Source organism: Martes martes (genome assembly GCF_963455335.1).
Source record: "Martes martes genome assembly, chromosome: 10".
In the NCBI taxonomy this organism is placed as follows: Eukaryota; Metazoa; Chordata; class Mammalia; order Carnivora; family Mustelidae; genus Martes; species Martes martes.
The window spans coordinates 98,051,181-98,078,450 of NC_137898.1; the positions used below are offsets into that span (position 1 = coordinate 98,051,181).

The window sequence follows — 27,270 nt, forward strand, 5'->3', positions numbered from 1 at the left end:
TGACGCTTTCATGCCCATGGTCCTGTCCTCATTTCACGGCTCTGAACCCAGAGCAGATCTCTATAGGAGGACACCGTCTTGCATCGCACTCAAAGTCTATTTCTCATGTGACAGTAATTATGCACCTTCCCATAGGCTGCTCCACTGTGATGATGCGGTCGCCCCCAAAGTCATACTTTCTATTGCAGGGAGCACTACACAATGGTCTCTGGTATATGAGTGGGCTCTTCTTTCAACTTTGAATTTTGTGCATTTTCCTTCCTCTTTGTTTTTGCTTCTGAGTACAACTGTGTGATGTAGCTCACATAGCTCTTAGAGCGGAAACCTGAAAGAAAAACGTGTCAAAGATGACCATTTCTTTTGAACAATACTGCACCCATTTTTTGAGACACTTGGCCTGTGGTATTTTTAGGTTCATAGGCTAATGGCTTAAAAAATCAAATCCGAAATTCATTCATTTCATAAATGGCCTGAATGCATTGCTATAGGCTGATTTTTAAAGTCTTCTTACGTAAATATACTAATAAACCTGAAATAAAATATATAGACATTTTTGCTGTAAAAAATCTGGGGAAAAAAATCCTACATTGTATTTAGCAAATTTTATACTAAAAGTAGCAGGACTTATGGGAAACATAGGGTTGGGGCAGACTACTCAAAGCCCAGGTAACTCTATACACAGAGGCAGGAGACAGCTCCAGAGGATGTCTTTTAAGTGAGTAAAAACAGGGAAGTTGAGATGCTGGGCTAGAGGGAGCTCAGGGAAGGAGGCCGGAAGTGCCGGTTGGAGCCCAGCCCAGGAGGAAGTACCACCTCCCACAGTCCATGGCCAGCCCCTGGGGATGGACCTTCCTGGGCAGGGAGGCTTGAGCAAGGGTAGCCCTTTTCAACTTTCTTCAAGTTGAGATGCAAAGACTTTCTGCCTTTTCAGCAGCTAAGTGAAGGGCTTTTCTTTTCCTTCTAAAAGTTATCGTTCTACACTCACTGTTTTGGTTCCCCTTGCTTAAGAAAACTGGCATAAGAAACAATCCAACTAACACATCATACTGACAAAATTCTCCTACTCGCCGTTTGAGGACAAGAACACTGATGTTCTAGAAACATGTGCGATGCAACAGACTCTCTGCGCCTTGCACACACTTCCCACTTTCCCCTCCCACCCCCAGTTCTCACGACCTGCCGTCTTATTCCCCTGTCCCGGCTAGTACAGTGATTCTTTCCATCTCACACCTTACTAGGTCAAAACAAAAAAAAGGGCAGAGGTGTTGCGATGGGCCAGCTTCCTATAAAAACCTCAGTGAAACCAGTAGAAACTCTCAGCCAAGCTCTTCTGCACAGCTTGAACTCTCAGCGGGGGTGTAAGTTACTTTGCAATGGAGGAACCAAAATGGCTGAAAGAAAGGTAGAAGGTTCTCGCTTTCCTGTGGTACCAGCTGCGCTCTACTAGATCTTTGTCAAGAATGCACACATACACGCACGCACACACGGTCTCCTATAGCAACCCTTCCCTTCACTTTCTTTACATACTTTGCTTGAGAAACTGCCATGGAGTCATTTAAAAGACCCAAAACATATCTGTCTGACTCAGGCCCTGTGTTAGAATAGGGGGACATAACACAGATAAACCCCGCTACTCACCACCTGAGGAGGACTGTGGAAGCTGAAACAATACATCAGAAATGACCAGATGGTATGGGATGTGGAAAATGCTGGATGGTTAAGATATAGGAAAGATACCCAGAGCACAAGAGGAACATATACGCCCAGGATGTGCCTTTGTGTGACAGCGAGAACTCAGGGGTCGCTTCCCACAGGGGCATGTCTGCAGCCATAGGAACTTAAGGGTCGCTACTTCTTATTTTTGGAAGATGCGCTTATGTTCTACAGGATGATTTAGGTTGATGGACTTTCTAGTGCTAAAATCAGACTTCGATTTTTGCCCTCCTCCTTAAAGGCAACAAATTAATGAACCTCATTTTTGTTATGTTATTGACTTACCTTGGCACTTTTTCTCTTGGGATGATGTTTCTTCATTATTTGACCTCGATTTGTAACTTTCGAGAGTGTGTTCTGAGATTTCGTTTTCTGCAAGAAAAGAAAACGAGGTTATCAATTTCGGATGCCCCAGACATCCCCTATATGTACAAATGTACGTTTGAATAACATGATCCCTCTGTCTACACAGCAGTGGACTCACCACTCTCCCTCCCATGCCTCATGTCCTCATTCATTCTGAGAATTGTTTTTGTTTTGTGCTCTGATTCCTACAGGCACTGCGCTAGGCTGTGTAAGAGTTCCAGAAATCAGATGACCACAGATTAGAATCAAGTATTGTTCTTTGGGATGGAACCATTCCAGTGGCCCTTAAAGAGCTTGTGGGGCTGAAGCTTTAATGGGAGATTTTGAAACAATACCGTGGCATTTGCCTATTGCGTAGGTACAGCTGAAAAGCCAGACACAGTTTCTAGGTCTATTTATGATGAAATGTAGTCCAGTTGAATATATGGAGAGAATGACATCAAACTAGGAGAAGTTGTAATTTTAACAGGGCGAGAGCCATTCAAAGGGGTAGTATTTTGCCTTGGGACATACTGAGTTCTCTGCTGCTGGAGGTGTTGGAGCGGTATGTGGCTAAGGCAACAATGTTGGCAACTAGAATGCGAACCACACGTGTAATTCTAAGTTTTCTAGTGGTCATGCTCCAAGGGCAAAAAGAAGCAGGTGAAATTAATTTAATAATACATTTCATTTACCTAATAGATCCAATATATTATTATTAGACGTGCTGTATTCATGTGTATGTGTGTGTGTGTGTGTGTTGTATGTATGTATGTGTATTGAGCTTTTTAAGTTGGATGTGTATTTTATCCTTTCAGGCCCTCTCAAAAGCAACTAGCCACATTTCAAGGGCTCAAGAGCCACATTGTGGCCACTGCATGGGCCAGCATAGGTCTGAATAATCACTCAGAATTAGGGAGGGGATTTAATCCTGGTCCACACAGATGGAATGCACTGAGGAGACGATTATTCTTGATAACTTCTAAGGTCCCTTCCAGCTCTGGTATGTGTTGAATCTATGCATTTTAATAGGGTACCTTCCATGCTACTTAAATTACATATATATATATGTGTGTGTGTGTGTGTGTGTGTGTGTATGTGTGTATACACACACATACACACACACACACACATATATATGTATGTGCTGGTTCTGTTCTTTGCAAGAATGTATTCATTCATATATATGAATGAATACATTCTTCATTCTATATATACTGTCATCAGACAGTATATATATGTGTGTGTGTGTGTGTATAGTGTATATATATATATAGTATATATATACTATATATATAGTATATATATATACTATATATATATATACTGTCTGATGATAACTTCTTAATTAGAACTTCTGAAGTTATCTGATGATAACTTCTTAATCGGAAAGCTTGGGAAATGTTACTCACATAGTATGGTTGACGGAGGCTGAATACATTCTTGCAAAGTAAGAACAGAACCAACACAGTCTATATTCCCCCTTCGATTGGCCATCCCTAAAATGTGAACTCCTTGTGGGGCGGGGGGGACATGGTCTCTCCTGTTGACAGAGGCATCACCCCCATGCCTGGCACAAGCGCCTGGCACGCCAGAGGGGCTCAGTGAATGCTTTCTGAAGGAGTGAATGAGTTTTCTACTGGGGATCCTTTGGTGACTAGAAGCTTGTATAACTTAATGTCAATTCCTGGAGCTACTCTAAAATCTCTGGGTTATACACTCTTTGATTAGAGCCCTTGGAGATTCACATCCTGTATTTACTGCAAAACCAGCCACTGCTTATTTGAATGACAGCACTTATCAAACAGACTGTGCAGCATCTGACAGAAGAGCTTTAGTTGCCAGAATGTCCTCTGTCCTTGCCCTGTGGGGCAGTGCCCCTGAGTGCCTCGTCGGGTCCTCTGCCTCTCACCTCTCTTCCACACCACGTGCGCTTTCCGGAGCTTCATTATGAAGAGTTGGACGATGATGAAGAGTATGAAAATGAGGAAGGACACAAGGGTGAGCAGCAGGATGCCATTTTTCCTCCGTATCACCCCCACGTACTGAAGACTGGCTTCTAAACGGGAAACAAAAGGAATTTAGACAGTTCAAGGTTGCTTGGTTTTCGTCACTGAGGGGTTTGCACGAGTCTTTCAAAACGTAGTGTCAGCTGATAGGCAACTCGGGTAAAAAGACAGAGAGCTTTACCCTGATGGGAAAGAGATTTGTATTATTTATTCTCTGAAAACAAGGCAACAGACGAACAAACAAAGCAATTCTGTGAGGTGATTTGAAAAATGCTCTTAAGTTACATAGATTTCAAAGCCATGATGTTTTGTTTTTAGAGAAAACAAGAAAGCAAGAATATTGACTTAGATTATAGTCAGGGGACTTAAATGAGCTATAAGGAATGATTTCTTAGCAAGGTGTAGTTAAGCACAGGAGAGGTTGTTAAGGAGTGTGGAAAACTATGTAAATAAAATGAAATCTGTGAATGCTGGCTAGGTTAAATGCGGTCCTACATGAAGGGCTTTGGACGTGAATTAGGTGAGGTCTTTAAGATGTTTCTAAACCTCACTTTCTGATTCTATGGGCTCTGGTTTTGCCCAGATGTCCTGACCCCCTCTCAGCCAACAAGTAGTTAAGGAGCACTAGCTAGTGTCGAACATCGTGTTTGGGCCTCCGTGAGGCCTGGTTCCTGTGCTTTCGGGGTAGTTCTCTCTCTATGGAAACAAATACACGAATCAACAGATGTCAGAAATCTGCCAAATTCTAGATCCCTATATGTCAACGGCATCATGTGCTCAGGGATTCAGAGGCAGGAGTGGTTCCTGAGTTAGTCAGGAAAGTTCTCAGTGAAGATCTTGGCCTTGAAAGAAGGGTAAGGAGAGGCAAGATGAGCCCCTTTCTTTCTTCAGGGGCAGTTCAGGTCATCGAGGGCAGGGCAGTCAAAAAGGGATGATATTGTCAGAGAAAAATGTGTGTTTTTGTTGGGATCTTCAAGACAAGACTGCAGAGACAGGGGATGGAGGCCGTTTGGTGGAGGCGTTGAGGCTCCTGCTCTGTGTGGTAGATGGGGGAGCCACAGATGTTTTCTGAACAGAGGTGTGAGGAATGCAATGGGGTGTTTTGAACATAGTCCTAAAAATGGACCACAAGAGGAGAAACTGAAGTCCTAGGACCTTGTACAGGAGCTGATGAGGGTCTGGACCAAGGGTGGCGGTGATGGTCCACAAGATTCTGGAAGAGGAGACTCAAAAGTCCTTGGAGATGGACTGATTTTCTATGTGTTTGTGTGTACACACATCCGCTGGAATGGAGGATGACGCCAAGGTTTGGGGCCTCTGTGATTATCTGGATGAGGTGATTTTGTGGGAAAAGGTGCTGCTTGGTTTTTAGTGATGTTAAGTTCGAGGAGATGGCAGAAAATCCAGCAACAGGGATGTAGAAGATGGAATGAAACAGGGATTACTTCTCAGGAGAATGTTCTAGAAGTGTAAGTATGGAGCTTTCCTGCCTGGTGGCAACAGGGACAACCTTGGGAATGGGTAAACTCTTTGGGAATTAAGGGAAGAATCAAGGATAGAGAAGTCAAGTCAGAAGTGTATCCACGTAAAAGAAGCCAGAGGAGGAATGGAAGTTCTCTGATGGATACGTAGAAGGAGTGGTTAGCAAAAAGTCACAGACCCAGGCAGAGTATGTCAAGGAAGCCAGGGAGGCAACTACATCAAGGAACAAGGGATTGATTAACCAATAGAAAGGTCAAGAAAATGGGGACTGAAAAAGGCCATTGGATTTACTGATGAGGAGGTTAAAATGTTAAGTGTTTATTCTAAATGCCGTGGGGGATGCTCACCAGTGGCCAAGGCAGGGTCTTCAGCCGGTTTTTCTTTCTCTTCCTTGTCACTCTGTGTTGTACTGGAACCTTCCATTACTGCAACTAAGTCGAAAGAAATTAAGACATGAAATATACATGTGATGGTATATGGACAGTGTGTATATTTACACAGCCATCCCAAAGCAGCAAAGCAGCTTTGGAAACCAAATTAAGTTGTCCTTCTTAAGAAACCAAAACCGAACAAAAACAACAAGAAGACCATTTCTGAACTACTGACGTCTTCCAGAAGTAGCAGCAAACGGCTCATTTTGCCTCGATGTTAACTGCACACCAGCTCTAGGCTCAGCTCCAAACACAGCATTCCGTGGGTTCCTCACCACAGCTCTGAACAGAGGCTTAGAGAAGCAAGGTACATTGTCTGATGTCACGGAGCTAGTGAGTGATGGAGCCAACGCCGAAATTCAGAATGCGAAATGTAGACCACTGTTTTACACTTGCTTTCTGAATCAGGCCTCTCAGTGAGGAGGTCTTCAGATTAGCACACGATCAACGCCGGGACACCAAAGATTGGCACCCCAAGCCTTGTGGAAATAAAACATAACAGCCTGGGAAACAATGATTTCTGTTTTGAAAAATAGGCTCCCTTGTCCGTCAAACCTCTGCTTGCCTCTGCCCCTGAGAAGGGCCATGTACCGTGATGCTTTTGCTAGGCGAGAGAAGCCATGAAAACAAAGATCGGGTTTTCTGGGTTTGTTGCTCATCCTCCCCGTTCCTGCCCGCCGCCCCCTTGCCTTTTAGCCCATCGCACAGCGCCACTGTGTGGATCCCGCGGGGAATGAAACCACCCGTTCCGCTGGAAATGGGTGTGATTAACAGTAATAAAATCATAGAAATTGAAAGCTGAAAGGAAATTTAGAAACCATATTAAATCTTATGTTCTATATGAAAAAGCAGAGCAGAAAATTGGGTTGTTTAGCGGCACTGTCAGCCAATTTGAAGACAAGTAGATTCTAAACACGTTTACAAATATTGAATTATTAAAGCAAGTGAGAGGGTGGCTCCACTTCAGACCATTTTCAATCTCCATTGCCCTTCAAAACACGGGCTGGTACATATTGTTTTTTGTCAGTGTTTAAAAGCCCCGAGCATTTACTTTTAAATATTATTCCAGGTAAAAAATGTTTAAAAATGCAATCTGATACTCAGAACTATGGACATGATAATGATAGGAAAGCGCTTGTTCTACTCAAGGAAATTCCTACAGACACACTGTTTGAAACAAAAAGAGGACATATAGGAGTTTATGCCCTTTTTGGACGAGGGTCTCTTGCTCGAAACCCCATAACAAATGAAGGTATTCATACATGTGTTCATTCATTTATACGGCATTTTCTGAGTACCTGCTAGTACCACATACTACGCCAAGTAAGATACAAAGATAAATAATATGATCATTGCCCAGAGCTAACCATCAGTGGGTTCACTGTCTAAAAAACTAGGATTATAATCCAGGCTTCGTAAATTCTGCCTTGAGAGCTCAATCCTGTCATCAAAAACCTGTCTGAGTTCTTGAGAACTGAGCAACTGAGGTGCTTTTAAAGGCGAGCTTGTTATTCAGTGGCCCAAAGTCCCACAGCCCCAGATCCTGCTTCTTTGCCCTTTGCTGAAACCAAGTCTTTATTTTGTGTTTGCTGTGCTCCGGATGAGAAAACAAAGAAACGAACCTCTCCGTAAATGAATTCAACCTTGCCCTTTACCGTAGAGGAAATTCAAATGTCACAGTTGTGTGCACATGTGTGTGTGTGTGTCTGTCTGTCTGTCTCTGTGTGTGTGTGTGTATCAATCAAACTGTCACTGAACTTACAAGGCATTAGTTACCCCAAAGCCCATCCCACTAAGGGAACTCTGCTGGTGCTCTCTGCCCCTTCAGGAAATCACTAAGCTAGAGCCAGTGCAGGGTTTCCTGCATTGCCTTATTAAAAGTTAAAATCGGGGCACCTGGGTGGCTCAGTGGGTTAAAGCCTCTGCCTTCGGCTCAGGTCATGATCCCAGGGTCCTGGGATCGAGCCCCACATCGGGCTCTCTGTTCAGCGGGGAGCCTGCTTCCCCCCACCCCCCCAACCCCCCGCCTGCCTCTCTGCCTACTTGTGATCTCTCTCTCTCTTTCTCTGTCAAAAAAAAAACAAAAAAAAAAACTTAAGTTAAAATCAGGGGCGCCTGGGTGGCTCAGTCAGTTAAGCGTCCACCTCTCGATTTCGGCTCAGGTCACCATCTCAGGGTCCTGGAATGGAGCTCTGTGTCAAGCTCCACAGTGGGCATGGAGCCTGCTTGAGACTCTACTACCTCTCCTTCTGCCCTTCCCCCTCCACCTCTTTCTCTCCCTCTCTTACGAAAAAAAAAAGTTAAAACTAAAAAAAAATCTTAGAAATGAGAATTGGAAAAGTGGCTCTTTCCAAGGAGGCATGATTTTTTTTCTTTTTAAAATCTTAACAGGCTGACACTTACCAGTACTCGTGGGCTGCTGAGGGTCCTGCGAGGACGGGGAGCTTTTCTCCGGGGCATCTGAAGCCGTCTCGTGATCGGTAACTAGGAAAGGGGAAAAACAGAAATCTGCAACTACAGAGAGCAGTCTCACCCACATGGTGCTTGGGACAATAGGTTGGGGAATGGACACGGCTGCTACCTGCCCGGGAGGTTCTGCGGAGACCTCAGCACTACGCGCCCTGCAGCTCTCGCTCTGGTTTTTGAATCTCTGTCCTGCTGCTAGCCCATCTGCTAGGCTGCCTGGCTGAGAAGTACGGCATGCTGGGTCCGGAGCCTTGTGTTTCACAGGAGTATGTGAAGGCAGTTTGCTGTCTCTGTCTCCATGTACCTGTTAGTCCTTCTGTCTGTCTGCCCTGTCCCCTATCTCCCTCCTTATTTATTCATTAGGTGGCCTTGGAGTCAGTCACACTGGGTTGAATTCTGATGCTGTTAACTTGCTTGCTGCCAAGTGAGTTTTGTTTTTTTTTAAGATTTTATTATTTATTTGACAGACAGAGATCACAAGTAGGCAGAGAAGCAGGCGGAGAGGCGGGGAAGCAGGCTCCCTGCTGAGCAGAAAGCCCGATGTGGGGCTCGATCCCAGGACCCTGAGATCATGACCTGAGCTGAAGGCAGAGGTTTAACCCACTGAGCCAACCAGGCGCCCCTGCCAAGTGAGTTTGAGCAAGATGCCCAGCCTCTTGAATGCTCAGTTTTTCCTTACCTGTAAAACGGAACTACTAAGGGCGTTTGCCTTTGGAGTTTGTTTGGGTTTTTTGGGGTTGTTTTTTTTTTTTTTTGGCAAGGAATTTTAATGAGTTCGTTCATTCAACATGCTTAGCACAGGGCTTTGCTATTTATTTATTTATTATATTATTAAGCACAATGGTTAAAAATATAATATTGTATAATGTAGAACAATATTTGGGGCGCTTGGATCGCTCAGTCGGTTGAGCGTCCAGTTCTTGGTTTAGGCTCAGGGCATGATCTCAGGGTTGTGAGATCAAGCCCCAAGTTGGACTCCATGCTTAACGTGGAGCCTGCTTAGGATTCTCTCTCTCCGTCTGCCCTTCCCCCTTCTCTCTCTATAAAAAACAAAAGAAAACAAACAAAATAGTGTTTGGAGATGTTTCCAGACATTCAGTTTAGTACAGATTTGACCAATGAACAGGCCTGCAACCAGGGAGTGTATAGAAAAGGTGCCTGAAATTTTATAAATATTGATACTGATATGTGACAGGTAATGTCTTTATGCAATCTGTGAGTGCTGCTCAGATTTTTTATTTTTATTTATTTTTATTATTTATTTTTATTATTTATTTTATTATTATTTTTATTATATTATATTATATTATATATAATATATATTATATATTATATATTATTATATATTATTATATATTATATTATATCATATTATTTTATTATTTTTATTTATTATTTATTATTTATTATTTATTATTTATTTATTATTTTTATTACTTATTTGAGAGAAATAGAGCACAAGCAGGCTGAGGGGCAGAGGGAGAAGGAGAGGTGGGGCTTGATCCCAGGAACCTGACATCATGACCTGAGCTGAAGGCTCAGGGGCAGAGGGAGAAGGAGAGGTGGGGCTTGATCCCAGGAACCTGACATCATGACCTGAGCTGAAGGCAGATGCTTAACCCACTGAACCACCCAAACGCCCCAAACCTAATCGGTTTCTATTAAACCCGATACTAAAGAGATTTCAGAATGCAAAACAGTGCCATTCTTCTAACATTTTAGTGTTGCAAAAATAAGTTATTTTTCCACACAAATATGCCATTTCTGTTTATATGTAGTGGATTATTTTATAATTAAATGTTTAAACTTTTTTTGTTTTAATTTCTGATATGTAAATATTGGCAGATACAATTCACATAAGTAAAAATTCTTTGGGGTCCTCAGCTGTTTGCAGGAGTGCAGAGGGGCCCCCAAATCTCTAAGTTTGAGAACTGTTGCTCAAGTTTTTTTTTTTTTTAAATCCCACCTCCAGTTAAATAATAGGAAATCAAGATTCCTCATTTGGAATACTAAACAATGAAGTAAATCATTTGGAAGAGGGTCTGATCTGTTCCTGCTCTGTTCTCTAAGCATCACACTTCCACAAGCATCGAAGTGTGGGTTTTTCAAAGGAAGACACTGCTCACGTCCCTGCATACGGTGCTTGCCCGATCTTCATTTTCCCCGGTCCTACCACGCAGAGTGTGGGAATGAAATGGGTCAGAATCCTTACTTGGAAATGTGTTTTAAAGCACCCTCAGCTAACCAAACTTTTTAAGCTCATTGGATGAACAAAACGTGTGTGGTATCTGTATGTCAACATAGCTGCCTGCCGAAGGGTGAAAAGCCATAAATATACGGAAGCCACCAAGAGCTGGTGTTGGAGCTCCTCTCTGAAGACTCAATGGAGATTGGGCCGTGGGCGCTAAATAATCCACAGTTAGATCAGAAATAAAAGTCAAGTCTTATCCTATTATTATTATTATTGTCCTATTGTTATTAGAAGCATTTTATGACTATGATTTTGAGTCCTTTGGAAGTATGGCCGTAATGGAGAAGAAACTGATTTCCCGTCCGGAGTAATTTTTGTAGACGACCCAAACTGTAGCTGAAAAGTAAAAACACATACTTTTCCAATATCACTGATTCTTTTGTTGAAGAATCGGAATGTCGGGGGCTCCCGGGTGGCTCCGTCGGTTGAGCATCCAACTCTTGGTTTCGGCTCGGGTTATGATTTCAGGGTCGTGAGATCGAGCCCTGCATTGGAATGCTCAGTGGGGAATCTGTTTGAGATTCCCTTTCTCCCTTTGTCTCTCCCACCCCATGCACGCGCTCTCTCTCTTTCAAAAAATAAATAAATCTTAAAAAAAATCTGAGTATCTTTCAGAAGCACCCACTCCCCCAAACCATGTGCTCCACTGATAGGAGGAGGGCCCCAAGTCATGGAGAGGCAGGACTGTGCGTCCGATTAGGGTAGCAAGCCCAGTCTGTGGGGCCCGTCTTCCGGAGGCAGCTTCCTCAAGACTTGCTACTTTTGGTTTGATGAGAAAGTGACTGGTGGAAAGCACATGGTAGTGAGGGGGGAGCCGTTAGCCACAGCAGCAACCCCCACAGGGCCGCAGGGTGCTTTTCCCGTGACGGCATGCTCCTTAACCAGTGCCTTGCCTTTCTCAACAAACGCATCCTCATCCAGCCGCTCCCTCCTTTGCTAGTGTGAATGAATCCTTGCCCTTGAGGAATTCTTTGTACTTTGAGAAGTACCTTATAAAATAACGGAGGTCAGAGTCTTATTCACTACAGATGTGTGATTCATGGTACTTCTTATTAGATACTTCTTGGCCCAGGAAGTTCGCTAGCGGCGCCTGGGTGGCTCAGCTGGCTAAGCGTCCGACTCTTGATTTCAACTCCAGTCATGATCTGAGGGTCATGGGATCGAGTCCTGCCTCAGGCTCCGTGCTGGGCTTAAAGCCTGCTTGAGAGTCTCTCTACCTCTCCACCGCCCCCTCACGCTCTCTCCCCACCCCACCCCCTCAAAAAAAGAAGGTTTTCTTTAAAACTATTTTTTGTTTTAATGAAGGAATCAGAGAACACATTCTGAAAATGCAGGCAATGCCTCTTTACATTAACTATTTGATGTTTTATTAATATTTGTTCTGCCCAGAATATTAACACGGTTAAACTAAAACCTGCAGAACAGTTATAACAAAATAAATCTAAAGAGGAATCAAGGCTTAATTTGACTGTGTGAGTGTTTTATATTAACATAAAATAATGCAGACAACTTCAGATTTATTTCAGTGGCTGTTATCTCCTTTTGGGTTGACTACAAAGATAAAGTATGCCTCAGATGACCTCCCTGGAAACGTGACTCCCATAAAGCGATGTAAGGCCCAGACAGGCCGGCTGTCATTATCAAAATGCAAGCATGACGTCATTGGCATATGGCGCCCTGCGAGGCTTTCTGCACACCTGGGGTCCCGGATGTTGGAACAGGTGCTCTGGGACGCTCAGCTGGAGAAATTTCCATCATTAAAGGAATTGGCTGTTAAGGAGAGCTTTGTGGACAGTGATCTCGCTCTGAAGGACTCTTCCCATTCCATTTAATTTCATTTGATAGTGTAATATTAAGGTAAATTAAATGATTAAAGACAATCATTCGTTCTTCTTACCCAAGTCTTCAAATCGGAAAGGTGCTACCAGCTTTCCTCCTTGTAGGCCTTTGTGTCGGATGACGCAGTCCACTGTTGAGTTTCTGCTGTATCTGTGGACTCGGAGGATGCTGCTGCTGTTACATTTCTTCCTGTCGGTTTCAAATTCATGGTGTGTCTCACCTATGGAGCAAATGAAAGGGATGTAGGAGTTTGTGGCTCCTTAATACCATTGGGTGGGTTTGGCCTTAACATCTTGGCAAACCTGTTAGACTTCTAAGTCATTCTAGATTCGGTCAGCTGCCTTGCGCATGCTTGGCCTCAGTCCCAGAGGGAAGCAGGTGGGGTGACAGTGGTTAGGTTTCTATCAACCTTCACTACTGGAAAATAAAATCCAAAGCTGATGGTGATGACACAGGGACAACCTGATGTTGTCAAACACAAAGACCCAAGACCTTACTCAGGGTGAAACGATCAGGCAAATGAAAGGAGAGGTCTTGTAATGATGTAGAATTGGCATTGGACGGAATCTCTCTCTGAGTGCGTAAAGTCCAATGTAACATACATTACGATGTAAAGAAACTAAACAGTTTCCAAACGTGACCATCAGTTATCCTGCTTCCGTCAACTGAACCCTGCTTTAATCTAATCAAAGTTTAGATTCTTTGGTACCATAATATTTTTGTTGAGGGCATGACATCGTAACGCACTTTTTCAGGAGGATCCTACCTGTTCCAAAATACAAGCCGTATGTTAAACGTATTTTCAAACTTCTGTCTGCTAAAATTTCATGCCAAGATAATAACTATATCATACCCATATACAAAATTTTGTTGAATTTTAAGAAACCATAATATCCCATGTTAGGTGTCTACTTTCTTTTAAGTATAAGCATCTAATCCTATTATTTGTGATAGGTCTTCAAGATGAAGGCACGGTGTCGATAGGTTATAAAGATAATTTGTCCGGAAAAATCCAACGAATTGTTGCAAGCAATTTTGCCGCCGCTGACACCACCAGAGGGTGCCAGAGGATTTAAAAATTCCTTGGAAATTGCCGTAGGAAGGAAAACAAAGGAGGAAAGAGAACATTGTCCTCACTTACCATTGATCTCTATGTCATTCCCTATAATCCAGGTTATCCGCGGAGGGGGCTTACTTCTCACCGTGGAGCATTTAAGGGTAACGTGTTCTTTTTCATCTTGCGCTCTGATGACTGAAGCTTCCAGGGTTGGTATGGAAGGTGTTGCTGGAAGAGAATTAATTTTTCTGTGCTCACTGAGCTGGTCTGCGTATCCCAGTGAAGCAAGGAGTCTAATAGTCTATAGGGATCATGGTAGTGTATGGTCTAAATAATGGGCTTTTTTTTTTTTTTTTTTTTTTTTACTGGATCTTTCCCAGAATACAGTTAAAGGGCTTTTATGTACTTGTAAACCTACCTTGGCTCTAGTCCATATTGTTTGTTACCCAGTGTGTGATGAGTCCCTGGAAACTCCCAGTGTTACAACAGTAATTTTTACATTTTCTATTTGACTGTGTTTGGGAGAATACTAGGAGAGGAGTACAGACCTGAAGTCTCGTTCCATTGGTTACCAGTTATTGTAAGAACCCTTGTGTGTCCTTCCGTGTCTTGGTGGGTCAGTTTCCTTGTCTGTGTCACAAAGGAATTGGTTTATGAGTTGGTCGGTTCAGTTCTAGACCGGCATGAGTGTATGACTCACCTCAAAGTGAGTGAATTCTACCCCCTCCTAATATTAAGGATGCATTTCTCTTATCAAGGGCCCATTTGTCCTTTTTTTCATACTCCTGTCTTGGAAATAGAGTTGGCCCTTGAACAATGTGGGGATTAGGTGCGCTGACACTTCTCCTGACCACCGCACAGTTGAAAATCCATGCATAACTTTGACTCCCCCCAAACTCAACTAAGAGTCTACTGTTGATGGGAAGCTTTAGGGATAACACCAACAGTTGATGAACACCTGTTTTCTATGTTTTATGTATTCTACACTCTGTTCTTCCAGTAAAGTCATCTAGAGAAAAGGAAATATCAGGAAAACCATAAGGAAGAGAAAATACCTTTATAGTACTGGACTGTATTTATTTTTAAAATTTGCATATAAGGGGACCTGCACAATTCAAACCTGTGCGGTTCAAGGGTCAAAGTGTACTTTTTTGGGTAGGCTACCTTCTTCCTCTTTCCCATGCTACTTCACACTTTGGTCCAGAACTGCACCCCAGCACGTTGATTGGCTCATTTATCTGCCATTGAGACATTGCAAAGTCAGCTGCAGGTAGGTACCCGATGCGTTAGACATGGGCGGTACACGTAAGGAAAAGATAAAGCCCTTTGAGGAGCTGACAGTCTGCTGATAGACTCAGTCCCTAAGCTGTTAGTTAAAAGATCATGCGGTAAGTGTAGTAACAGACGTATGCGGGGACTGGGAGGAGAGCCCAGAAGGACACGCAGTGTGAGCCAGAGTGCTGTGGGCGCTGGCCGGTAAGGTGGGCTCGTCCCATCGGGTCTCGACCTACCTCGGGAGCCTTCCCAGGCACTTCGTTACCGTGCCTTTGCTTTATGGCAGGCATCATGCTACATTAATTCAACAGAAGAAGCCCAAGACATTCATTTGTGATATGTGGGACTATGTCCCTTAGAGATCAACATAAAGCGATGTGTATAATTGATCTGAATTAGAGATCAATAAAAAGTGATGTTTATAATTGATCTGTTCCATCACAAAAAGCAGAAAAGTAAAGACAGTAAGGCTTACACTGAACACAGTGGACCATCCAGAGAACTGAGCAAGCCCTGGGCAGTCAGAAGACCGGTGCTTCCTATCCACACCTCCCAAACCCATGCCCCACTAGAAGAGAGGACCTGGTTTTGGCAGAGGATGTGAGCCAGCTGTCCAGTGCAGTTACGTCTGAATTCACTCTGTCTTAACTTATGCTGTTGTTAGCTTCTACTTTATTTACAGGCTCCTCTGCCGGCCTTGACCCGTGTGCCAACTCCTTGTGGGCAGGGGCTATGCCCAATTTCCTCTCTGATCCCCTGGAGCTTAGCACAGTGCCTGGCGCATAGTAGCAGCTTATCAAGTATTAATTCTCCTTTCTCTTAGTTCCTTAGATAAGAAACTTCATTGATGCCAAAGGCAAATTTCACAAAGTCACATTTTCATCTGGGACTCGCCAGTCAAAATGCTCCTTTCTGTTTTCCTTTCGACAAAAGATGGTAGAGGTGCCCAAGAAAATGCTTTGCTCTAGACAATATTTCTAACTAGAATGTGAAGTTTAAGAACAATCTGTCCTGTCCTAAGTCTGTCGCTCTTGTGCTGGGTTGCCGGCCATCAGGCACTTACCTAACACGATCACTTTTACTTCCTTTGTTCTCACGGAGTTGCTATAATATAAACACTTGTACACGCCTTCATCTCGCAGGGTGACATTAAGCACGCCGATGGAAAGCTGATTGGTGGAGTGGTGAAGAAGCTGGTATCTGGGATTTTTTAAAGCTGGACAAGAGGCAAAAAGAGCTGTTAGGAAGAAAGCGATCAGATGAATACAGTCTCTCAGTGGGTTGATTATTCACAGGAATGGCTTTTGAATTTCACACTTTGGCGGAACAAATGTCACATCTCCGATTGAGCTGCCTTCCAAATTCTAGTGTTCCCAGTTGGATGCCTCTCAAAAGCTCGACATTCGTTTAGGAAATGAAATATTTTGATACTGGGATCTGCGAAATAAACCGTTTGCTTTATTTGTGCCTGTAGGAAATTAACACTATGCTGGTGAAGGGTTCGGGTTGAGGGGTGATTAATTTTTTTTCTTTTTTTTGTACATTATGAAAAATTAGATTCACCTCTTAATTTCATTTTTTTTTACATTATGAAAAATTAGATTCACCCCATTAGAGTCACCTCCTTGAAATCTGATTGATTTGAGGTTGTCCTGTCACAATGGATGTAAAGAATGGAAAATTAATGCATGACTATCCATTTCTCCATTTGGGTGCTTTTTATTTTTAAAGATTTTGGTTTTAAGTTAATCTCCACACACGATGTGGAACTTGAACTCATAACCCCGAGATCAAGAGTTGCATGCTCTACCTACTGAGCCAGCCAGGTGCTCCTTTTATTTTTAATTTTTTAGAAATTTATTATTATTTGAAGTTTCCTAAAGATTATGGCAAGTGCTTGGGTTTGTTGTTGTTGTTGTTGTTTTGTTTTTTGATTCTGTGTTGACCTGCGATTTCTATCGTAGGTCGTAGGTCCTTTAGCAAATCAGAGGCTCCTGAAATAAGTGGTTTTGCCTCCCTCTCTCTCTCTCCCTTTGGATTTGTAACATGAACAAGCCTAACATAGTTAAACCTTGAATGGCTGACCAAGGAAGGTTGTTTTTCATCTGAAAGAACGGTTGTGTGTCCTGGGACACTGGCATTATCTGAGCTAGATTTCAGGCATTCTCAAGCTCACCACTATTGACTTTTGAGTCCTTAATTCTTCGTTGTGGGGGCTATCTTGTACACTATGTTTAGCAGCAATCCTCTCTACTCATTAGATGCTAGAACCGCCTCCACCGACCCCCCTTTCCCCAGGTATAACGACTCTCTCCAGACGTTGCCATATGTTCCCTGGAAGGCAAGAATGACCCTTGCTTGAGCATCACTGAGTTCAACCAAGGTTCTCTGCTGTGGGAATTTGAGAGTGCTCATCTTCTCCCAGGTTACTAAAACCCAAACCAAATCAAGAGAAGACCTTATTTAACAGGAATGATCTCTACTCACAATGTTTCTCTCGGAACTTTCAACAATTAACATCTGCTTGCTTTTCTGGATTCTACGATTAATAGTTAATTTAGCTTGAAATATACGGTAAGTTTACATTGAACATAGGGATATTTAATAATGTTTCGTAGCATGGGACACCGAGGTGGCTCAGTTGGCTGAGCTTCTGACTCTTGCTTTCCACTCAGGGTGTGATCTCAGGGTCCTGGGATCGAGCCCCGTGCTGGGCTCCACGATCCGTGCAGAGTCTGCTTGAGATTTCCTCCCTCTCTCTCTGTCTCTCCCACTTGTGCACCCTCTCCCTCTCCCTCTCTCTGTAAAATAAATAAATCTTTAAAAAACTGTTTCGTAGCATATCAAGTTTTTTAGAGGCTCTGATTTTACAAGACAGAATGAGATTCGCTGTTTTGGAGACTTTTCCAAATATTTGGCCGTTCAGAATATTACATGGAGGTATACAATGGTCTCATTAGGAAGAGGAGGGGTTAATAAAATCCTGCCCAAAGAGAGGAACTAAATAGACTTTTAAGAATCCCTTTCCTTGGGCACCTGGGTGGCTCAGTGGGTTAAAGCCGCTGCCTTCGGCTCAGGTCATGATCCTAGTGTCCTGGGATCGAGCCCCGCATCGGGCTCTCTGCTCAGCGGGGAGCCTGCTTCCTCCCTTCTCTCTCTGCCTGCCTCTCTGCCTTCTTGTGATCTGTCTGTCAAATAAATAAAAAAATAAAAAAAAAAAAGAAAAAAGAATCCCTTTCCTTAAGAACAAAACAAAACGGTTGTGATTGTGTGGGGTGATGGATGTTAACTAGACCCCCCTGTGGCAATTATTTTGCAGTATATACATAATATTAGATCATTGTACACCTCATACTAATGTGGTGCTATGTGTTTATTATATCTCAATAAAACTGGCAGTGTTGGGGGATTCCCTTTCCACCTCAGGCATCAGGGACTCAACGTGTGTCTGTGAAAACAGGAATGGCCTCCCTCCCTTCCAAGGTAGTGCGCCCTGGTTGTCCCTCAGTTGCTCAGTGATCTTGGTTTTGTGTTGAGACCAACAGGAGAAAAGGAGTCATCTGGAAGGGAGCTTTGTGATGGGGCTTTGAATTGTTCAGATGGGAAATGAGGCCGCTGGCTCCAGACGTGGGGCGACGGTGTGAGCTGCGGGAGGACAGAAGGCCTCAAGTCTGTCTGCGGCCTGACTGTCATCGGTGCTGTTGGCAGTTTCATGGCTGCTGAGAGGAAAAGAGTGACGTGGGAGTGGGGCGTGGGCATGGAAATGTGCTTTGTAACTTGAGCCCCCTTTACCAACCATTCTGGTGGGGTTTCCCTTTGAGACTTCCTGTCAGAAAAAGCAGCTGTGTGTAAAGTAGTAGGTCTCTGGGTGTGATCCCCGTGTAATAGGAGGGGGGGCCAAGCCCACCGTTTGGGTGACTCATGCTGGTTTCTATCCCACCAATTTGTCTGTCTGGAAAATCCCAAAGGTTGAGGTCTGGTGGCGATTTTTTTTTTTTTTTCTTTGACTTACCAGGATGCTCATTTAAAAAAATGGTGAACCCTGAGGGGGTCAGCCACTGCAGGGAGCTGGTCTTCCCCTGAGAAGCAACACACTTCAGAATGAGCGTCTGGCCTTCCTCCACGGTGACTGTTTCTGTGTGGTCAGTCGGAAAGGCTTCTGCAGAGGAAGAGAATTGGGGACAGTCAGGCTGGCACAGGCCAAGACACACTCCCAAGCTGAGGCAGGGACTTATTCTCAACACAACCTCATTCATTCATTTAGTCATTTATTACATACTTTTTTTTTTTTTTTTTGAGACAGAGAGAGAGAGACCCAGGGGGAGAGGGGCAGAAGCAGAGGGAGAGGGAGAGAGAATCTTAAGCAGTGGACCCCAACATGGGGCTCGATCTCTCGACCCTGAGATCATGACCTGAGCCAAAATCAAGGGTCAGATGCTTAACCGAATGAGCCACCCAAGTGCCCCTCATTACACACTTCTTAGAGAAACAAAACATAAATCAATACAAAGGAGCAAGCACTGTACATAGGGGCAGTGAGATGCCCCCTGAAGGAGTTCTGAATGAAGGGGTGGGATTTTGATAGGAAAGAAGGAAGATGTTGAACAGTATCTATGAGGCACTTGCTGTCTCCTCTGCCAGGCCCATTAACCTGTATTTAATTTAACTTTTGAATTAACCCTATAAAGAAAGAATGATGTTGCTGGTTCTCTAGATGAGGAAATAGGGGCTGCAGGTCACACAGGTTGGGGTCTGTACCCATGTCTGAGGGCTTCAGAGTCCATGGTCATGTAACTAGGTCAGATTGTCTAAATGAGGAGACCCCGGAAACACTTGTTTCTGGCCTCAACCTTGAAACAAGTGACTTGTGGCTTTAAGTACAAGTTAGGTGTCTAGGATTCCAAGTGGTTTTCATTGGGAGTAGGTAAGCCCTACCTCATGAGAGCTTCTACACCAGAGGAAGGATGTTCTAAGATCTCTTCCAGTTCGGTTGTCCACAGCAACACTTTCTCCAGGCAAACATGAGCATCTAATTTCCCCCAGTCACAGCCCCCCAGAGAATGAGAAACAGTGGGTTGTTAGCAGCTGCAAATACAATCTCCCAAAAAGGAAATGGATAAAAAATAAAATAAATGGGCTTTATTGCTGATTTGGCACTTTTATTGCCATCTGCTATTTCTTCAAGTCTTAAGTTTAAAAAAAACCTCCCCCCCCCGAGGACTAGACAATTCTTATCAATGAAAGTACAAAGCACTTCTATAAACAGAAGAATGCTGTGGGGTTATAAATTATGAATAGCAAATGTAATGAGTTTCACTGTATCATCTTAAACCTTTAAAAAGAGAGAGAGAAAAACAAGGAGTTTATTTCCTTGTGACACATTTCAAGTATTAGGAAAAGTGCTTTGGACTTTTTAGTTTGTTCCATTTCTAGGTCATTAATTTCAATCTAGCCTCTGGCAATAATAACCCAGAATTGTTGTGCTGTATTCTTCCTGACTTTCACGGGAAAAAAGTTTGCTGGAGTTCTAATGGAAAAATACCCATATCATCAGCCAATACTAATGAACAATGAAGAGTCCATAAAAAGATACTGTGTTTCCATAAGGGCATTGAAGCATAAGCCCGGAATTCTGCTGGAATTTGGAAGTATTTGGAAGTATTTTCATCTATAAAATCAACCCATAACTGAGTAGTAAAGATAATATTAGTAGAGATCCTTTGAAGTAACAATGGAATTTCTTCTAAGGTTAAGGAGCTTCTGGGCCCAGAAATTGAATCTAGAACTATCTACCTTCCATTACTTCCGTAAGCATTCCCATCTTGATTCTTGCTTTTTACTTTGTCGTTCTTGTGCGTTATCCTGCTTCCCACAGATCGAAGTTTCTAGAGGGCAGTGACTATTTTCTACTTCTCTAAAATTCATTCCTTATAGAAAGTATCACAGTGTGAGCTTGAAAAGTAATGGTTTAATGCCAGCTCTCATGATGGCAGCATAAAGCAGGCGATGGCCAGGCATCTTTGGTCTCCTGTTGTTAATAAGAATACTGAGAGACAGGAGGGAAGTTACTATGTTGAATCCATGACAGAATAAAGACCACTGTCAAAGCAACATGCCCTAATTTCATCCCTCAGGCCAGAAGTTGATACTAAAAAGTTTTGTCCATGTCCTTACCTTTGGCAAAGCCATTGTCTAGACAGGAAGCCCGCGTCTGGGGAAAGGGGAGTGTCGAGATTTATCTGCAGACTGTTTATGAATAAATGTCTTCCATTTTAAAGATGCCTTTTTCTTGGGATGTGTGCTTTTGAATTAAATTTTTGATTCTTACAGTGTTTAAAAAATTGTAATGACATAATAGGGTGGCTTTTTAGCAGAAGCTAAAGAATCGTATCTCCTGGGGCGCCTGGGTGGCTCAGTGGGTTAAGCCTCTGCCTTCCACTCAGGTCATGATCTCAGGGTTCTGGGATTGAGCCCCGCATCGGGCTCTCAGCTCAGTGGGGAGCCTGCTTCCCTTCCTCTCTCTCTGCCTGCCTCTCTGCCTACTTGTGATCTCCGTCTGTCAAAAAAAAAAAAAAAAAAAAAGAATCATATCTCCTAAGATCAGTGTTTGCTTCTGTTGTTGGGAACAGAGTCCCAGGCTACTGAGCACAGCTACAAAATCCTGGGTTTCGCGTGGAAAGGGCTGTGTTCGAGGCGTAGAATGATTGCCGTATCCTCTACTCTGCTCCAAGCCTCGCCTTTAGCTTTACAGACTGATTTCTCTTTCAGTTAGCATGTAGACCCCGTGTTTGATTTAGAGACAGGAAATCATTGTAGAAAGGAAGAATAGCCCCGGAGAGAAGCCACAGACAGGCTGCTTCAGCTGTGAGCGCTCCCAGATACAGTTCGGTGTGTCGAGCTCTGCTAAACATTGGGAGAAGTTCCCTGTACCTGCGCTTTGATGGTACGTCTTCCAAGGGGGGAAGTTCTCCAGGATTCTCTCATTGCTGTTGCAAACTAAACCGGAACTCCTCTTTTCTATACCTATTTTTTTTTTCATCTAAGTTTGGAGTCCAACTTTCACCTTCTTTGTCAGAGGGAGGGGTGTGGGTTACCTTCTTTGCTCACCGCTTCCTCCCCTGCAGGCTCTAAAAACACGGATATCCCTATGCACCCCTCGACTTTCCCGTGTAGCTCCTGAGTGCGGTGTGCCTACTTCCTAGGCTCCCCGGCTGGGCTTCAGAGCTCCAGTCTGTCTGTTGGCCCCCCGAGGCTCCACAGAGGCCAAGCGTGCAAAGCAGGGCAGGGAATAGCCGTGGAGTTTCTCCTGGGAGGTCCCCCCTTACTGCTGGTGGATCTTGTTTACTGAATGCATTACGGACTTCTGACTAGTTTCATCCATCCGTGTGAGGATGGGATCGAGCCCCGCATCGGGCTCCCTGCTCAGCAGGTAGTAGGTTTCTCCCTCTCCCTTCCCCCCACTTGTCTTGTTTTCTTTTTTTCATGCTCTCTCTCTCTCTTTCAAATAAAATCTTAAAAAAAAAAGATTTTACGTATTAGTTGAATTAATGGCTAAAAATGTGGGGTTATGGATTGTGACCAGTTTATAGATGGAAGTAGAACCTGTGACCTTCATGATCTCCACCCCCAACCTCATGGCAGTGGCTTCACCCCAAAGCACGTGTGACTGACCCTCAAGCAAAAGGGCAAGCGGCAGTCCCAACCACCCGCCAAAGCATACATAGATGGGCAGGTCTTACGATTTCCTTGTTTTCCCCAAGATTTTCAGAGTCGCAGTGTCTGATCTCTCCTCTACTAGAGGTTATCATGGTAGACTGAAGAAAGAGTAAAATGTTCCTTTTTTCCCCCCTTCCCTTAGTATCCCAATGACTGCATCCAATAAATTAAAAAACTCCAGAACAGAGCGAGTCTATCCTGCAGGGACCCCAAATTTGTCAGATCCCATCGGAACGCATCATCTCTAGTGTCCCCCTGGGCTCCACACACACCTGGCACGGAGAGACCACCCACTCCGTTCCACCGTTTGCTTGTATCTAATGTGGTTACCAGCCACGGCCAGGTCCAGGCTTAAGAAGACACTTGGCCTTTGTCCATGCTGTTCTATTGACCTGGATACCTTTTTTTTTTTTAAAGAGGGGGAGGGGCAGAAGGAGAAGAAGAGAGAGACAGAATCTTAAGCAGGCTCCATGCCCAGGGAGGAGCCCAAAGTTGGGCTTGATGCTGGGGTCAATACAGGGCTTCATCTCCTGACCCCGAGATCATGACCTGAGCTGAAATCAAGAGTCAGATACTTAACTGACTGAGCCACCCAGGCACCACTGCCAGGATAGCTTTCTCATCTCCTCTAAGACTCAATTCAAATTATACCACTGCCTAACCAGTCTTCAGTCTTCTTCTTCCCCACAATGACCTGCCCTCTCCTCCAGCTCCCTGAAGGGGCTTCTATTCTAGCACTTAGCCCAGTGCTTTACATTTGGTTACAAGTATCTCTGTGTGGAGATTGCAAACTTCTCATAGAGAAGTTGTTTGGCATTCATTCATTTTACAGTCCCAGGACGTCACACAAAGTAAGTTTTATTTAATTTTTTTCAAAATAAGATTTAAGCATTGGGCACCTCGGTGGCTCAGTCAGTTGGGTGTCTACCTTCGACTCAGGTCATGATCTCAGGGTCCTGGGATCGAGCCCCGCATCGGGCTCCCTGCTCAGCAGGTAGTAGGTTTCTCCCTCTCCCTTCCCCCCACTTGTCTTGTTTTCTTTTTTTCATGCTCTCTCTCTCTCTTTCAAATAAAATCTTAAAAAAAAAAAGATTTTAAGTATTAGTTGAATTAATGGCTAAAAATGTGGACATTTATATATCCAGTAATAAACAGTGTAACAGGATTCCAGTTCAGCTCTGTTATTGTTATGTTGCACAAGAAAGACTTGAGCTAAGTTGAAATCAGAGACATAGGATGATTGTCTCAAATCAGAGCCCTATTTATATGACTATTATGAGGTAGTAGACAAATGCTTCCATTTAGATCATTATAAAAAAGGATTGTTATTATTATTATTATTTAGATAGACTCAACAGAGAAAATTAGAAGGGTGAAGATGATTCTGGCTTTGTCAAAATTATTTCCAGTGTGGCTTTCACGAAGGCATCTCAGAATGTCAACAAACATGGGACTTTTTCATGGTTAAAAACAACAAACAAAGGGGCGCCTGGGTGGCTCAGTGGGTTAAAGCCTCTGCCTTCGGCTCAGGTCATGATCTCAGGGTCCTGGGATCGAGCCCCACATCGGGCTCTCTGCTCAGCGGGGAGCCTGCTTCCTACTCTCTCTCTCTGCCTGCCTCTCTGCCTACTTGTGATTTCTCTCTGTCGAATAAATAAATAAAATCTTTAAAAAAAAAAAAAAAAAAACAACAACAAACATGGGCAAAAGGATTATCAACAGAGCCTTAAATTTGCAACTGTTCTTTGTTTCCTCCATCCTACCCGGCCCTAAAGACCAGGATAGAAGGTTCAAACCGGTGGGTTTTCATCATCCACAATATAGCTGAATGGGATTAATTTTGAAAAATTGTTCATTCTTATTGTATTTTACCCATCCTAGAGGCTATTTATGTGGACAGTGACCTTGAAAAGAGATTACGGAATTTTTTTGTCCATAGTTCTTGGCAGCCTTAGAAGTTGCATGGTAGAAGAAGGTACAGTGATCTTCCCATGATTCATAGCTAAAAACAGCTGAGAACGGGTAGTGTTGCCAAAATTGATTCGCTGCCTTTTTGCTAACAAGAAAGCAATATAGTCAGCTCCCTCCTCTTTGGGACTCTAAGAGGCCGGAGCAAGGTTAGGTCAGAGGGGACAATGCGTGCCCAATGCCATTGAGCCTAGATGCCTTCTGGGTGAGTTTACGGTTTGGGATTTTTGATAGCATATCTTCCAAATTGTATAAATCAGTGGCTTTCAAACTTTTGATCTACATTAAGAAACACTTTTTATCCCAACCTTGTAGAAAGACACACACACACACACACACACACACACACACACAGTAAATGCTTCATGAGATAATTCTTATTTATATGCTGTGCAGGCTGATTTACTAGCTGTGAAAATGTGGGTGGGTTATCTAACTTCTTTTAAACTCCATTTTCTCATGTAAATTGGGGTAGGGATATTAATACCTCAGTATCTGTGCTAGGATGAAATGTAATTAATATAAAATGCCCACCCCTTACATGGCACAATAAATATATTTTTCTCCTCCCTTTATAAATAGTATTTGAATAATTTATATTTTAAAAGCATTGTTTAAGGTTTTGCCTTTAGACATGATTATTATTGTTTTTCTCTAAAAACTTTTTTTTGTGAGATATTTTTAGGAGGCAACAACTTGAATCCTCAAAAAGTCAAAGTCAGTTAAGGGCTTTAAACTTTGGAAGAATTGAGAACATTCTAATTTTGGCTCTCTAAATGTACTTTTCCTGAATGTATGAGCGGTACTTTAAGCCACTTATTGAAGAAACTAATATTATTTATTACCAAATATTGAATTCATAGGAAGTGCCTCAGAGTATAGGAATGAAAGAAGAAGGCACTTAATCTAAGTGTATAAAATAGGAAATTGAAATACTACATAAAATAGGAAATCTGGTTTTTTAAAACAGGATCATTCAGCTGCAGTTCTATGGTGAATGTAGATTTAGAAGGATAGGTGCATTCCCTGAAACCTAACTATAATTCAGTTCAATATTTGGAAACACACACAGGCAGCAAGCAATACATTTTGGCATAGCTTCTTTTGTAAGAATTCGGTACAAGTTGCAATCAGAGATTTAGAGACTCCTACACCCTGCCCCCCTTTTGAGCAGGAATAATTTGACCTGTGCTAAAAAGGTAACAGCATCTCTAATTTTCATCATGCTACATTCAAATTCAGGAAGCATCAAAAGTCAGATTTGAAAATGCTAATCCAATGTAAAGTATAACTGACTCAAAAACTAAGCAGGCATTTTCCATGGGGCTCATTATTATCTCCGAGCTAATGAAAAGTTGTAGAGCACTTTGCCATCCTCAAAGTGCTTTCCCATTTTGAAATTTGATCCCTTTAAAAATCCAGGGAGTTTGGTCGTCGAACGTAATTAATCATCTCTCCATGTTAAGATGCAGACATTGAGTTTTTAGAGAACTTGAATTACCTGGTTAAGGCTTATACAGCAAAGAAGCTTTTAAAATCCCACTGTGGGTGCACCTGGGTGGCTCAGTGGGTTAAGCCTCTGCCTTAGGCTCAGGTCATGATCTCAGGGTCCTGGGATCGAGTCCCACGTCGGGCTCTCTGCTCAGCAGGGAGCCTGCTTCCCTTCCTCTCTCTCTGCCTGCCTCTCTGCCTACTTGTGATCTCTGTCTGTCAAATAAATAAGTAAAATCTTAAAAATAAAATCCCACTGTGATGCTCATCCACCTTGCATACACTTAAGAGACAGAGCCTAATAAGCTTGTGACATTTTGCCATAACATAGATGCCACAGAGACACAGGTTACAGTGACCCTTTCTATACTTACTAGTATTGAATACTAATTGAACCATTGAATGAGAGATTAAATAAAGCAGGAGCATCCTTCCATGTGTGATTGGGGTGTAGCTTGGAAAGTAATCACATACACACCTGGGTTCTCCTCCATCGTGGGTCCTCTGTGAATGCAACTGACTGACGGGTAGATTTGGTACAATACCAGGTCAGCTGAGTCTCATAAGAAACGAGCCCAAAGTCCTTACCTTGTAAGGGGAACCAGGCCAGCAAGCTGCAAAATCTCCACCACATGTTGTGCCGAGCTGTTGTCACACTTTGTCAACTTCCTCTAGATTCTGAAATAAAGGGAGCAGAGTGGTTTCTTTTGAAGGGGGAGAGGCAGCAGCTCTGTGACCTCATGTGTCTCAACGCCTCCATTGGCTCTGGAAGGCCCCTCTTGGCTCGCTGCCCCCAAACTACCTCCGGGTGGAACATTTAGGGGACAGCATGTGTCATCATGATTGTGGAGAGGTGTGAGTGATATGTTGGTGGCACAGGTCATTCTGCCACACGTGGGTAGTACTGGTAAATCAGCTAGGTTGTGAGACTTTGTGGGGAAGAGGGGTGGGGGAGAGATTAAAATTTCCCTTCGTGGTGATGTGACCTTGTTGTCACTTTTCTGATGTCTTAGACAATGATAACAGGACAATTATTGCTGAACCTTTGTTTTTCATTTCTGACAACAGTGTATAATGGTTTCAGGGGCAGAATTCATCCACTCACATTATTTGATCATTTAAAAAATCTGTATCAGGGACACCTGGGTGGCTCAGTGGGTTAAGCCTCTGCCTTCGGCTCAGGTCATGATCCCAGAGTCCTGGGATCGAGCCCGGCATCAGGCTCTC

The 27,270-nt window shown here is 43.3% G+C and overlaps 1 protein-coding gene across 1 annotated transcript; it reads right to left on the reverse strand.

Annotated features, from left to right (window-relative positions):
• On the reverse strand, positions 1-26,927 carry CRTAM (cytotoxic and regulatory T cell molecule; the record flags this gene model as incomplete). The annotated part of the gene is given in 12 exon segments (XM_080817083.1): positions 1-325; positions 1,999-2,085; positions 3,971-4,117; positions 5,897-5,980; positions 8,384-8,464; positions 12,595-12,756; positions 13,678-13,821; positions 15,932-16,084; positions 18,881-19,027; positions 26,632-26,704; positions 26,708-26,860; positions 26,862-26,927. Coding segments are annotated over 12 exon segments (1,428 nt in total). The 3' UTR covers positions 1-194.
• Between the last annotated feature and the right edge of the window lie 343 nt (positions 26,928-27,270).